The sequence below is a fragment of the Schistocerca piceifrons genome, chromosome 5, assembly GCF_021461385.2.
Source record: "Schistocerca piceifrons isolate TAMUIC-IGC-003096 chromosome 5, iqSchPice1.1, whole genome shotgun sequence".
NCBI classification, from domain to species: domain Eukaryota; kingdom Metazoa; phylum Arthropoda; class Insecta; order Orthoptera; family Acrididae; genus Schistocerca; species Schistocerca piceifrons.
In genome coordinates, this window is record NC_060142.1 from 219,041,162 (window position 1) to 219,056,476 (window position 15,315).

The window sequence follows — 15,315 nt, forward strand, 5'->3', positions numbered from 1 at the left end:
CAAATTACAACTTACCTTGTGCAAACAGTGTATGAACAGAAGAACATACATATCAATGATAGTGAAATTATGGGATCTGAATATGAACTGCAGGAATCCACCCATATATGGCACCCTCTGGCATTCATCATTCCCAACAAATAAAGTCATTTGTGGTTGGAGAATGCTTTAAGACCAATGTAGAGGTTATATCACACTTCAAAGAGTGTTTCAAAGAATGGAATATCCACGATGAAATGTAGCAATATTGTGGAAAGGAAAGTTGCTACTCACCATATAGCAGAGATACTGAGTCGCAGATAGGCACAACAAAAATTGTCACAAATATAGCTTTCAGCCAGTAATGGCTTTGTCAAAATTAGATGACAAACACACACACGCACACACACACACACACACACACACACACACGAGACTGTAATCTCAGGCAACAGTTGCCTGAATCGTGTATATGAGTTGCATTGCATGAGTATGAACATATGTGTTTGTCGTCTAATTTTGATGAAGGCCTTACTGGCCGAAAGTTATATTTGTAACAGTCTTTTTGTTGTGCCCATCTGCGACTCAGCATCCCCACTGTATGGTGAGTAGCAACTTTCATTTCACAATTTTGTTAAAAGGGTGTTTCGTAGAATATCCACAGTCATATTTCACAGCTTGCACCTACTATAAAAAAAGGTATGAACAAAGTGGATTGACCTAAAAGGTGACTAAATTGAAAAATGGACTTCACACTTGTCTTACCCTCAAACTCCATTATTTTCTTAGCAGTTCCATCCAATCCGCTGGAGGACGATGTATTGACTCTCGACGCAATTTGAGTGTTCCATCGTCATTTTGAGGCCCTGAACGTTACAATTAACAATCAGTTTTGCGTCGGATTAGAAAATATAGACTCACAGGAGAACGACCATAAGGTGCCCGAGGCACCAATAGACCCTTGGAGACTAGTCGGCTGAAGGATGATGTATTGAATCTCGACGCTTTTTCATGTCCCATTTGCAATTACTACTCCCTCTAAACTGCCTCTAGTAAGCTTTAACAGTCCTCCTTCCTCTATACTGCTGTCTTCTTTACTTGCTCACCCTCTCTCACCATATCACCCCACCTTCCCTAACCATAAAATCATCCACACTCATTTCAAATCTCTATTTTTGATACAAATGAGGGACACAAGTTTTAAATCTAAGTTACATTCCTTAACACCTTGTTACAATATATACCAACACTGAGTTTTTCCTCTCCTCCTCAGTGAATGATTTTATTTTCTAATACAATGTTCGTGTTCCACATAGGATCAATGAATACTACAGATATCTGCATTGCAAAACTAAATCACCTGTGGCAGCACTTTGACATTCTTTGCCACAGGAGTTTAGCACGATTGTATCGCTGATGTACTAGAGCATAATCTTAGTTGCTGTTGGCATAGTGACTTAGAGTTGTTTATGTTTATCGTTGTGTCTTCGAGTGTGAAAGTAATAAAAGTTATTCTGAACAACTGCGTATTATTCTATAGTGTGGGCATACCAGAAAGTCGCCACACACCTATGTACTCCACTGTTCTGAGATTTAGATATGCTTCGTATATCTTCTCTCTATGCTTATGAGGTCTTTGCTACATTACAATCCTGAATTATTTGCATGGAATTATATTGGTAATGTTTACAGAATAACAGACAAAACGAATTCCATATTTCCACCTATGGCTTTAAGTCTGCATCCAGAATCTACAATAAATGGTTCATAGTAAATTGAAAAAAAGTAATTTTACAGCACTGAATCAATGTTAGTTATTCATCCTGTTTCCATACATACAAAGAAATCTCAAATGATTAAAATAATATTTAAGAAAGATAATTCACAAATTTTGGCATGGATTAAATGGGCTGGCTCTGAGCACTATGGGACTTAACATCTGAAGTCATCAGTCCCCAGCATGGATTACATAAACTGAAACTTAATAACTTTTTTACGATAATGCGTAGTGCCTCATAATTGTATTATAAAGAAACAGGTCTATTATAAATAAACACTGTATACAATCATACCGTAAATCAGATCTTGACAAGTCACCTGCTTGCAAAATCAGTTATTTGAATCAAAACAAAGAATATAATAAAATGACCATGTTTAAGTTACTGTGATCACGATACTGTCTTGCAGAAACTGTTCTGTAATACAACTGAAATATAGAGCACAAGAATAATGCAGTATCCCCAGCATAACCTAAGGCAGTATGCAAAGAAATTTGGATGCATTGGAGCCATGTACGAAATGACAATAATATCAACAACATTCGTGACTACCACGTTCCATATCACTACTCTCATTCCTCATAGGCCTACTTATGTGAAACCAATTACGGTTCTTTTCTGACACAATACTGGCACATTATCCGATTAATACCCTCGAAAGTAACAACTGTTACGACGATTACTTGAACTAGAAATGTAAAATTATATTCGCACAATTTACAAATTATGTCAAATATTGAGAAAAGGTTATCGAGAAAATATCGTCATTAAGAGTATCACTAAATTCGACAAAAAACATTAGTTTTATTTTTGTATATCGTACGTAAAACTCAGTGCTGGGGGCTGGGATTTTTCTGGACGTCAACGAGACAGCAGTAGCACTCTACAGACGTTTTAGATTTGTGACTTTAAATGCTTCGATCTACAGCTAATCTGAAGTCAGTCGCTAAACTTCATATGGCAAGCTTTCACAAGATGTCCAGGCACTTCGCCCGTGACATAATATAAATGGAGCATTAGAAGATCTAACAAAATCACTTGCATGTGTTTTCCGTCAAACTTACCTGTTGACTTCATTTGAACTTCGCCAAATCCGTCTCTGTACACAGTCAATTTTTCGAGAAATTAAGTAAACAGAGAGTACACCACTCTTTGATAACACACCTAAATGCTTGAACTTTCGTGTGATGCTAATTTCCAAGCAATTGTCCAAGCTTATTGTTGGAATAAGGCTAGTCAACGTAATTATCCTCTGATCCATTGTTTCTATACACTTGTGTAAATGTTTACAAACAACACTCACGTGCTTCTGTCAAGTTTCGGTGCGAGTCAGTTGTCAAACGTTATACCAACTTAGAAAATGTAACGCGAGATGTCGATCATTGGCACGAGAGATCTTCAAGATGATCTAACATACGCTAAGTACAAGTGCGTCAAGTTAACAGTTCACTCTTGATTCAGGCTGGAGACAGGTTTTGAAACGAGAAGAGGTACTGGATACCAGCTACTGAAACGGGATACCTCTCCTTTTCTTATTGCTTATATACTGTTTCACCTGTCCTGGATGGGAACGTGATACCCTCTACGACTTCTGTTTTAGTTTTATCGTGAGTGGTTGTTACGACTTACTACAATCTGTAAAAGCTGATAAAACAATTCTTCGTAACTGTTTTCCAAACACGTACCGTCACAAACAGAGAAATCTAATTTATTATTTTAGAGGTAACAACTCATGTGCCACACACGTCACTTCTGAATGACATAACATCATTAGTTGGGACTTTTTGTGAGTTACTAAAGGCATTTAATAGTGACGATCCTAAAACTATATGAAACAAGTTATGTTTTATTGATTTATGATACAGGATTTAACAATTTTACCTATGGTGTATAATAAAACTAAGTTAACCAATTGCAGGATTTAAAAAGTAAGCAATCTCGCCTAACTACGAAAAACATAAAAAAGTTCTCCAAAAAAAATCCGTGAAATGTTCTTCGTGCAGCCTGCTGTTAATTGAAACAAAAGATGGAACTACGATCACTTCTGATTTACCACTGTTGTGATACGACTCATTGGCAAACACCACACTTGGTAGTCCACGGCGGTCCTACGATTTTAGCAGACTGTGTTTAACACGGCGTTGACGTGTGGTAAATTTTTTATGTGAAAGATTCTAAGTCGCTCCGTATTTTTAATACCACATTATACTAACAGTTTAAATTCATGGGCGGGCAAGTTCTTTGTTCAAAGTGTGTCAAGAGCATACCGTTTCAAGGTCAGATCATGTCTAATAGGGAAGGATGGGGCAAAACGGGTAGCGGGACACAACGGGATGTAGGTTTTACCTCCGCGGTAAGTGGTGCAGTCCGTCGAAATTATCAGAACATTGGCATCATTCCTTGAGTGTGTCTTGTGTTATTGCGGCCACTGCCTAGTATTCTGTCATTGTTTTGCAATTGGTCAGCATTCTTTCATCTCGAGTAAGTAGAAATGATATACATTTAGACAACATGCTGTATTATTATTTCGGAGTGTACGTTATGAGGTTCTTGTTCCGTTATATTACTTAAAATATTTGAATTACGTTGGCTGTCAAGACCTCATAACTGTAAAAATATGCTTGTGGGGCAAAACGGGTGGGGCATAATAAGGTTTTGCCGCCCTACTTCGTATTTGATTGCATTTTATTTATTCTGATGGATTCCTTTTTCGGTTCTATATTTCAGAATGGTAAGAACGTATAAAAAGAAGACGGAAAGATAACTTTGGTGCAGTGTATCTGTGCAAGAAGCAGTTCAGGCGATTGTGAATGGCTATATGGGATGCAGAAGGGCAGCTACTGAGTTTCACATACCCCAGACAACTTTAGAGCATCACCTTAAGAAAAGAAGGGAGATCCAGAGTACGAAATTGATAAAAAAAATGGGACGTTTGTATGTATTTTTAATGAGGAGAAGGAAGAAGATCTTGTGCAGTATCTAACAAAAATGGAAGTTCAGCTATTTGGAGTTGCTCTTGATGAGATGCATCAACTTGCATTCCAGTTAGTCGAGCATAATAACCTCCGTCTTGCATTTTGCAAAGAAAAAGCAGGCACAGACTGGGCAAGAGGATTTATGTCAAAACACCCTCATTTAAGCCTAGGAAGACCTGGAGCCACATTGGCAGCTCATGTAATTGGTTTGAATCAGGTGGCAGTAAAACAGTTTTATGACCTTTATTGCCAGATAGTAGACAAGTTCACTGCTTTAAAGGTCTTCCACTGTGACGAAAGGGCACTAACTGTGAGTCATAAAGGCCACTCCAAACTAACAGCAAGAAAGGGATGTGGCCAGGTTGGAGCGAGAACATCAGCTGAGAGGGGAGAAATGGTGACAGCCGAAAATTTGTGCCTCTACTGCTGGAACATATGGCCCACTCATGCTGCTCTCTCCAAGAAAACTGATGCAACATGAATTCCAAACTGTACTTCCTCCTGGCACTTCTGCTCAAGTTCACGAAACAGGGTAGATGATTAACAGATTTTTTACAGTCTGCTTGAGGAGTGACAAAAGAAAGACCAGTTTTGCTTCTTCTGGGTGGACATTCAATGCACACAAAAAGTTTGACTCCAATTGGCCTAGCACGGGAAAATGGGGTGGTTCTGTTGTTTCTTCCACCACATTGTTTTCATAGACTGCAGCCACTGGGTGTATCATTTATGAAACTATTGAGCAAATATTACGAGGACAAAGTACGAAAATGGCTAAGATCTAATCCTGGAAGAGTTGTGACCTTATTTCAGATTGCTTGTCTGTTTGGTGCAGCTCATGTGAAAGTTGCAACAATGATCACTGCTATTTTTGAATGGGTTTCTGCAAAATGGAATCTGGCCTGTTGATAGGAACATGTTCAGTGATATGGATTTCCATCGATCTGCATCGACAGATATTCAACTACCCAATGTGACTGAAGAACCACCCTCAGTATCAATCAGCAAGGAGCCTCTGACTTCAGTATCTGATGACAATATCAGAAACAATTTTGGCATTTCTTACAGTTGTACAAAGCGCTAAACGAATTTCAAGAAAACGAACTACCATCTTAACGTCATCCCCATACAAACGAGAGATCCGAGATGCTCAGAATGGAAAACAATCTAAGAAAAATGTCAAATGTTGCTTGGATTTACCACAAAAATGTCCCAAATTTGCAGGAAGAAAAATAATATCCTCTTCTAAGTATGGCAAAAGCAATGAGAAGGCTGGTTCTGTTCACCATACACGTGATGATGAAGATGATCATTGTCTCTATTACCATGATTTTTCAGAAGAAGGATGGATTAGATGCTTTTCAAGCAAGAAATGGGCCCACAATACATGTGTGGGTGTTGATACAGATGACGAGGATGCCACACACATTTGTGCATTATATGAATAGAACTGATGATTAAATTTACATTTTATAAGGTATATTTGACATTTTATTAAGAAAAGAAAAAGGTACCCCATTGTGTCACACATACGAGGCAGAAAAGGGCAAAAAACATTTTCATGGCAATTAATTGATTTCAAGAGTTGCAAGTCCCAGATGTCCATGCTAGATATGTCTACATCTACACTCTAAAGACCACGTGAAGTGCATGGCAGAGGGTACATCCCATTGTACCAGTTATTAGGGTTTCTTCCTGTTCTGTTCACATATGAAGCATGGGAAGAATGGCTGTTTGAATGTCTCTTTACAAGCAGTAGTTATTCTAATCTTATCCTCATGATCCCTGTGTGAGAGATGCATAGGGGGTTGTAGTGTATTCCTAGGGTTATCATTTAAAGCTGGTCCTTGAAACTTTGTTAGCAGACCATCTCCCATTTGTCTGCATTTGTCATCAAAAGTCTTATCTCTGTGATGCTCTCCTGCAGGTCAAACAATCTTGTGACCATTCGTGCTGCCCTTTTCTATATATATTTAATATCCCCTGTTATGCCTATTTGGTACAGGTCCCACGTACTTGAGCTGTGTTCTAGAAAAGGTCAGATGAGTGATTTGTAAGCAGACTCCTTTGTAGACTGATTGCACTTCTCCAGTATCCTGCCAATAAACCTATGTGTATAGCCTGCTTTACCCATGATGGAGCCTAAGTTATAATTCTATTTCATATCTCTACAAAATGTTACACCCAGTTACTTGTATGAGTTGGCCAAGTCAACAGTGACTCACTGATGTTATAGCCATAGACTACTATGGTTTTTTCTTTTATGAAGTGCACAGTTTTACATTTTTGTACATTTAAAGAAAGTTGCCAATCTTTGCATCACTTTGAAATCTTATCAAGATCTGATTTAATATTTATGCAGCTTCTTTCAGGCAGTACTTCATTATAGATAAATTGATTGTCTGCAGAAAGGCTGAGGCTACATTAATATTGTCTGCAAGGTCATTAATATACAACATGAACAGCAAGGGTCCAACATGCTTCCGTGTGGCACACCTGAAGTTACTTCAGTATCTGACGATTATTCTCCATCCAAGATAACATGCTGTGTCCTCCCTACCAAATAGTCCCCAATACAGCCACAAATTTCACTTGATAGCCCACATGATCGTACTTTGCACAATAACTATAGGTGTGGTACAGAGTAAAATGGTTTTCGCAAACCAAGAAATACCACATGACTACCTTGATCCAAAACTTTCAGTATGTCATGTGAGAAAAGTGTGAATTGGTTTTCACATGTTAGATGTTTTCAGAATCCATGCTGATTGGCACTGAGGAAGTCATTCTCAAGGTACTTCATTATGTTTGAGCTCAGAATGTGTTTGAAAATTCTGCAACAAATCGATGTCAAGGATATTAGACAGTAGTTTTGTGGATCACTTCTACTACCTTCTTGCAGGCAGGTGTGGCCTGTCTTTTTTTCCAGGAACTGGGCACAGTTTTTTGTTTGAGGGATCTACAATACCTTACAGTTAGGAGGTGCTAACTCAGCTGCAAATTCAGTATAGAAACTGACATGCGCTCCATCAGGCCCTGGAGCTTGTTCAGTTCAGGGGCGGTTCTAGAAGTAGGTAAAGAGGGGGGGGGGAGCTAGGAGCTAGTTGGGGGAGGGGGGGTTGGGGGAATGGAATGTCGCTTAACAAAAGGAGACCTGAGATCCTCTGCCGACAAATTGGTAAAATTTGGGTTTGCTTAAAGTAGTTTTTGGTAACTGTTTTGGAGTTCAGGGTAAAAGAAACTTATTTTCACATAGGAGATTTTATAAATTACATAAACAATAAAAAAGGCCAACTTACAACAAATAAGTTTTCATTAATTTTCTGCATACAGAAGGTGACATGAATGTAAGAACTTGAACTTGACATGAATATAAAAAAAAAATTCTGCAACAAAATTCGCAATTTCCGTCTTCTGCCCAATCTGTCATGCTCATGCGTCTCTGTTTCTTTTTACTGAATATGTCAATGATATTTTCAATGCCCATATCTCTTTCTTTATGGATATTTGCAAGAACCAATCCATTTAGTCTCACCTGCCCCATTGTGTTACACAAATATGTCTTTATTCGTCTCAAAGTAGAGAAGCCTCGTTCAGGAGTGCTTGTGGTGACAGGAATAGTCCCAAATATTTGTAGTAAGACATCTACATTTTCGAAAAACTGCTTGTCAAAATTCATTAATGCTTCAGTTACTGTTTTGGGTATTTTACTTTCATAAACCCACTTTTTCTTCCATAGTTTCATCTCTCCTTTCATTAAAAGAGAAGAACTCTCCAAAAACTGTTCATATTTCTCAGATGCCTGGATCACGTCGTTCTCACTGTATTTTAAACATTATGTAGGAATAAGACCTTCAAGTGGTAATATGGTGCGAAAATCTTTGGGAAATCTTGTTTCCCGCTCGGCAATAAAACGATGCACGACAGGTAAAAATATTCCAGAATGAGATTTTCACTCTGCAGCGGAGTGTGCGCTGAGATGAAACTTCCTGGCAGATTAAACCTGCGTGCCCGACCGAGACTCGAACTCGGGAACTTTGCCTTTCGCAGGCAAGTGCTCTACCAACTGAGCTACCGAAGCACGACTCACGCCCTGTACTCAACGTGCCCTTAGCGCTAGGATTTCACCCGGAACAAGTCCCGCCCATTCACCCCCCCCCTCCATGCCTAACCGTAGTGTAAGGCCCTCCCCTAAACAGCCGCCAGTTCCGCGAACTGGAAGCTACAGCGAAGTTGCTATCGTCTCAGTCCAACACACGTTAGACTGCGATGAAATTCAGTAATGATAAGAAATTGAAGTTTTTCTGGATAATAATATAATATGAATGTTTATTAATAACGAAATAAAAATATTTATAGAGAATTGAAAGCATCGCCAGCAAGAGAAAACAAAAAAATAACGTGATGTTATTTAAGGGCAATAATGACAAATTTTCATTAACTAACTCACTTATTATAACACGTTCATTTGAGGGATACAACAGAGCAAACATACGATGCGAAAACAATGGTCTTCAATCTGTTATGTTGGTAGTAAAACCACGGAAGCAGTCGAGTAACTCTACTGTCTAAAATCAACATTATACAGATATAAATCAAAGTCGTTTTGTTTATGTAGGCCCTCATAGTAGCTCACGAACATTAAAGAATATAAGAATACCGTAAAGTAGATATGCTTAATGAAAGCAGTAAGATATTTGCTTAAATGTCATATTTCGTTAGTATTTGTATGGGTAATGGGTGAATTTTAACTTGTAAATTCTTTCAATGCCATCCCTGCGCATTATAAACGAGGTTATAAAGAATTGTGGCTGTTTCTGTGTGATTAGTGTCCTATATGCAGTTGAAAACGTTTCAGGAAAATAATCTGTCGTTATTCTCTGCCCTGTCTGTTTTTAACCAACAGATTTATTAATTTCGTAAGTGTCATTCAAACCATTTTTACAAATAATAATGATGATGATATGTTTGTTTGTCACGGAGTAGCTATGGAGGAAATACATGCTGCAGTGTTTCACATATGTAAAACGTCCTTCATGCGGTGCAAAGTAATTTTGATGCCCTTTGGAAGTATAGTGAACATTGGTGCTTGTTTCACATATATTGTCTGAGTTCTGAAACTGAAGTGTCAAGTATACTGTGGTTCCACTTTCTCCAAGCAATTTATTCTTTTAGGGTAGGGTTTTCCAGTTTTAGTTTTGGGTGCTTTTTTTCGCATAGAAGCATGTTTGTTCATAGGCTGTTCATGTGAATACTGAGTTCTCGTATTTAAAGAATTCATTGCTAACTTGTTTTCTCTTATGTTTGCTGTGGAAGTAGCTGGCACAGCTGAGACCATGCCTTCTAACTATCTGGCAAAATTTAACACCTAAGAAGATATTAATTTAACATTCACTCCAAAAAGTCTGAACATTATGTCTGTTTGCATAATCTATTGTAAATCTATTTCACACGCAATACACGATGAAACACTTTTAACAAGCAAAACACTTCACACGCGAAAAATGTTAAATAAATCGGCTAAAAGAACAGTGCTCTACCGCAACGTGCAGCCGAACGCGGAAACCACATGGGTCAACTGAAACGATGCCCAGTCCACGAACAAAGACTGGGAAAACTGGGGGTGAACCGGTGGCCGGTGGGGGTGAGTGCCGGGGGTGAACCGGTGGCCGGTGGGGGTGAGTGGGCGGGACTTGTTCCGGGTGAAATCCTAGCGCTAACGATTCCTCTGTACTCACAGCTTTACTTCTGCCAGTACCTCGTCTCCTACCTTCCAAACTTTACAGAAGCTCTCCTGCGAACCTTGCAGAACTAGCACTGCTGAAAGAAAGGATATTGCGGAGACATGGCTTAGCCACAGCCTGGGGGATGTTTCCAGAATGAGATTTTCACTCTGCAGCGGAGTGTGCACTGATACGAAACTTCCTGGCAGGAGTGCTAGTTCTGCAAGGTTCGCAGGAGAGCTTCTGTAAAGTTTGGAAGGTAGGAGACGAGGTACTGGCAGAAGTAAAGCTGTGAGTACCGGGCGTGAGTCGAGCTTCGGTAGCTCAGTTGGTAGAGCACTTGCCCGCGAAAGGCAAAGGTCCCGAGTTCGAGTCTCGGTCGGGCACACAGTTTTAATCTGCCAGGAAGTTTCATATCAGCGCACACTCCGCTGCAGAGTGAAAATCTCATTCTGGAAACATCCCCCAGGCTGTGGCTAAGCCATGTCTCCGCAATATCCTTTCTTTCAGCAGTGCTAGTTCTGCAAGGTTCGCAGGAGAGCTTCTGTAAAGTTTGGAAGGTAGGAGACGAGGTACTGGCAGAAGTAAAGCTGTGGGTATCGGCCGTGAGTCGAGCATCGGTAGCTCAGTTGGTAGAGCACTTGCCCGCGAAAGGCAAAGTTCCCGAGTTCGCGTCTCGGTCGGGCATACAGTTTTAATCTGCCAGGAAGTTTCATATCAGCGCACACTCCGCTGCAGAGTGAAAATATCATTCTGGAAACATCCCCCAGGCTGTGGCTAAGCCATGTCTCAGCAATATCCTTTCTTTCAGGGGTGCTAGTTCTGCAAGGTTCGCAGGAGAGCTTCTGTAAAGTTTGGAAGGTAGGAGACGAGGTACTGGCAGAAGTAAAGCTGTGAGTACCGGGCGTGAGTCGTGCTTCGGTAGTTCAGTTGGTAGAGCACTTGCCCGCGAAAGGCAAAGGTCCCGAGTTCGAGTCTCGGTCGGGCACACAGTTTTAATCTGCCAGGAAGATTCAGGTAAAAATACTGTTTGCCTGAAGTATTCCTCGGCGTTAGAAGCAGGAACGTTCTCTTTTGGTTTGTGCTAAAATAGTTCTTGGCATTGCTATTACACTTCCAATATCTTCTGCCAATTTAACAGCATCTTCAAGAATACTTCCGAATTCTATTTCCGCATCCGTCCTTATATTGCTGAACACATCAAGCACATCATTGATATGATTTAAGGCAATTGTTAAACCCATTTTAGGACTTTGGAGCTGTTCGCTTATTCTTAAAGAGAAGCAATATACTGCAGTTGCTAAAGCTACTACGAAGTCTCCTCTTCGGTCAGCAGAAATAAACATACAAGCTTTACTAGCCGTTTCTACATTGGTTTCACGACTACTTGAAAGTTCCTCAAGCAAGGTCACGACGGGACAAATAGCTCCTTGAAAGTAAGAAGGGTATCGTGTCTTTCCACCCATCTTGTTGGACACATTGCCTTCAACTTTGTTTTCTTTGACTCTGTGAACCGTAGCCGCGCTATAGCTTTCTATAGGAATTTTTTTTCTGTTTGTAGAGGCAGACAAGAATGCTGAAACTGATACTACAATTCAGCCCCGGCGTCTTGAGTTATTCATGGGTGGCTTCTGCAATCGAAATGCCTGTAGTTGATTTAAGCTCAGTAAAACTCAGAAAGTCGTCTTTGGTAACAAAGGTCTCTACGTCAATGTACCTAATACAAAATGTCATCTGTTCCGTACTGGTGTCATCAGTTGTTTAATGACACACAATGCTAAAAAATTTAGCCTTTTTCACATTCCTCGGTATTGAGGAGCGAATAGTATCACCAATGCAATGTGTGACTTGGTTTTGGACTGTGTTACTTACCACAGAACTGTTTCGGCCACATGTACTGAAATGATGTTTTAAGTCTTCATCTCCAGCATCCACACGAAAAGCCAAAAGACACAGAAACAGTCCATGTTTTCCGACTAGAAGATTTTCAGTTTTTTTTCTTATATTAGCTGGGGAATTAAACTGTGATCATGACGTCCTCGTAAAGGTAGGTTATTTCAAGCACACAGGACTAAAGTCTTTCTAATAGGCCTTAAGCGTTCCCGGTTTTCTTACATAACTGAAGATATCTCGGTATTGAGGACAACAGCAATACTTTTTTTACTTGATTCCATAGACTTGGTGAACTCTATGCCTTCTCCGTGGAAAATTTGTGATATTTTGTGTTTTCATGATGACGAAGATCTTCTATAGACTTTTTGTATTTGACCAATGGTTCTTTTACCAGTGTTTTCAATGCCTATAAAAATAAACTAAAAATGTCTTAAGTAAAGGATTAAGTAAACAAAAATTAGTGCAAACACCAAACCTTGTAAGCACTCGAAATGTTAGCAACATAGACATTTTTGCTGAAAAACCAAGCCTGAAAACTATTTGAGTAATTGTGTTTTTGTATCTGAAGTGTTTCCGATTGAAACCGACATCTCCAAGTTATTCATGTTTTTTTTACCAGGCCAGTTAAAGATTTCAAATATTTACAATAATGGGAAGCTGTAATAAGTAACTGGGAGCTGATTCTGGCACCTGAAGGATAAAACAGAACACATGCAGTACAAAATCCACCACGCAACATTTTACTGTATGAAAGCCAGTTGTACTGGCTCATCCATTCATGCTTTAATCTTCGGTTTTGCTTCCCTTGTAGTTGAGTAGGAAAAGAAAAGTTTGCGGGAGGCCTCCAAGTATTTGTTTAAAAACTTAAGCTTCTCATCGTCACGTAATGCTCCTTTAATAGCCCTCCCTATATCTTATGTGTCATAATATGTTTCAGTCCTTTCTGGTCTTTCTTCCTGTGAATTAAAAATGCTTTAAATGTATTACGTACAAGTTGCTCAACACGAAAGTATGTAGCATTATTTACACATATAAATAATTTTAATTTATTATGACCACTAAAAGTCACAATTTGTCTTCAAAAACATTAACATTACCCCATATCCTTAGGTCTTGCCCTCTCCCCCTACAAACATTCGGTAAACAGTATTGAAATGGTCTTGTGTATTGACTTGCTTAATGAAGGTACTAACTGCAGCAATTCCATACAGTAATGGCAAAAAGAAAATCTCAGAACAGTGAAGCAGTAAAGAGTAAGAAAGCAGACAACAATGGCTACTTCAGACAGTGTTTCAGCTAACTAATGTTACCGGCGCCCCGGAACAAGTGACTGCCGTCTCCCACCTTCTACCAATTCCGGATTGTCAAGATACAGTTTACACACTGTAACTCTTATTTGTTTGTGGAACTGGTCCATGAATGGTATTTATGAGTCCAAAGATGCATAAAATCTAAGTTTATCTTAATTTAGTGGCCTTTGCCTGGATATTTTGTTTGCAAATGTTCCTACAGAAAGGCTTAAAAATTTAACATGACATTAGCGATCTAAGTCAGTGAAAGTCGTTGGTTGGTTCCACCCTGTGCCATCAGTTAGTCGCAGTCAGATTAATAACAGCAAACCCAGGAAAGATCCGGCATCACATTACTTACTGCACACCTATAAGCTTTCTTCCAGTAGTCTCAAAAGCTTTTAGAAACTTCTGAAATGCTCTCACATGCTTATAGACTATTATTGAAAGTTAGCAGACATTGTTGAGAAAGAAAGCTTTGAATAATTTGTAAGGTGGCAGAATAAATGAAGGTCAGTTTCGCTCGTTATATAAGAGCTTTATATATCGTAACGGGAAGGTGAATATGACACCTAACTTAATTTGGTGGTAATGAGCAAATTTGCCTATAAGTAAGTAATGCAAAAGGGATGACACTCAATCGACGGTATTAACACACCGATCATATAATGCATGTCTATGAGCAGAAGGTTAGACAAACAGCGAGAGGAAACGTTTTGGTTTGGAAGCAACAGCGAGGAGAGGCGTAGGCCACATCACAGAGAGTACCGCGGAAAGCACGTAGGGCGCATCCCATGGCGGGAGTCAACGAATGACCGACCAGGTGACTCAGACGGGAGAGCAAGTAATGGACCACCAGATGGAGGACGGAAAAAAGCTTCAAAAAACTGCGTTTCGGAATTCCAATGGTTACGAACAAAACCAGTGACGCATTTGATCTTGTGAAGAGCAAGTAGTACAAACGTGATGGACACATGTAACTTTTTAGGCGTCTAGAGCGGGCACAAAACGTCCGATTGGCGGAAACGCACTAGGAAGGAGTAAAGTGCCGAGATTTAGATGCAGTTTAATGGTAGAGAGAATTTCCACAAACTAAGAGGAACGCTCCTATTGGTCAAAAAAGCCATGACATGAACGAAAGAACCCAGGTGGGGAGACAGTTCCGGCTGCGAGAAAGACAAGACGGAAATTTTCGAGGACCCTTCTCTCAACAGGCGTCAAGTGCAGAACAGGACACATAAGGCTCTGTACGACGCAGAGGAGAAATTTGTGTGAACACTGCATTCACAGCGACTGACATTCAGCTAGAAATTAGCTGTAACATTGTTTAGCTCCAACAGCGGAGAAACGAACCAGCCAGTTAGTTAATTGTTCTTGCGAGAACTGAGAGGGCGTTATAATGTGCATGGTGCTCCAGCCATGCGCTTGTATATCTCCATTCTCCAAGACAAGGGATGAGTACTTGTTTCCTTGCATAACCAGAAACATAGGGAGAGTTTCTGCTGGAAAATTCAGCGAATGTTTAATAAGTTTTATAGGAACTTCAGAGGAAGAGGGCAGCCATGCATATGACAGCTCATCGCAACTAAGGTAAATACCGCGTGCAGAGGCGTAAACTTGTTGGTTCATCAGCTTGCGTCCCCTGTTAACTCGAAAGACCTTGGGTAATCTTTTGCTCGAC

At 39.8% G+C, this 15,315-nt stretch overlaps 1 protein-coding gene across 1 annotated transcript in view; it reads right to left on the reverse strand.

Moving 5' to 3' along the window:
- The window catches only part of LOC124798902 (spatacsin), a 369,496-nt gene extending 366,454 nt beyond the window's left edge, over positions 1 to 3,042 (reverse strand). Inside the window, exon 1 of the mRNA XM_047262433.1 lies at positions 2,822 to 3,042. Within this exon, the coding sequence (XP_047118389.1) occupies positions 2,822 to 3,018 (197 nt within the window). The 5' untranslated portion in view covers positions 3,019 to 3,042. The remainder of the gene's footprint in view (positions 1 to 2,821) is intronic.
- Between the last annotated feature and the right edge of the window lie 12,273 nt (positions 3,043 to 15,315).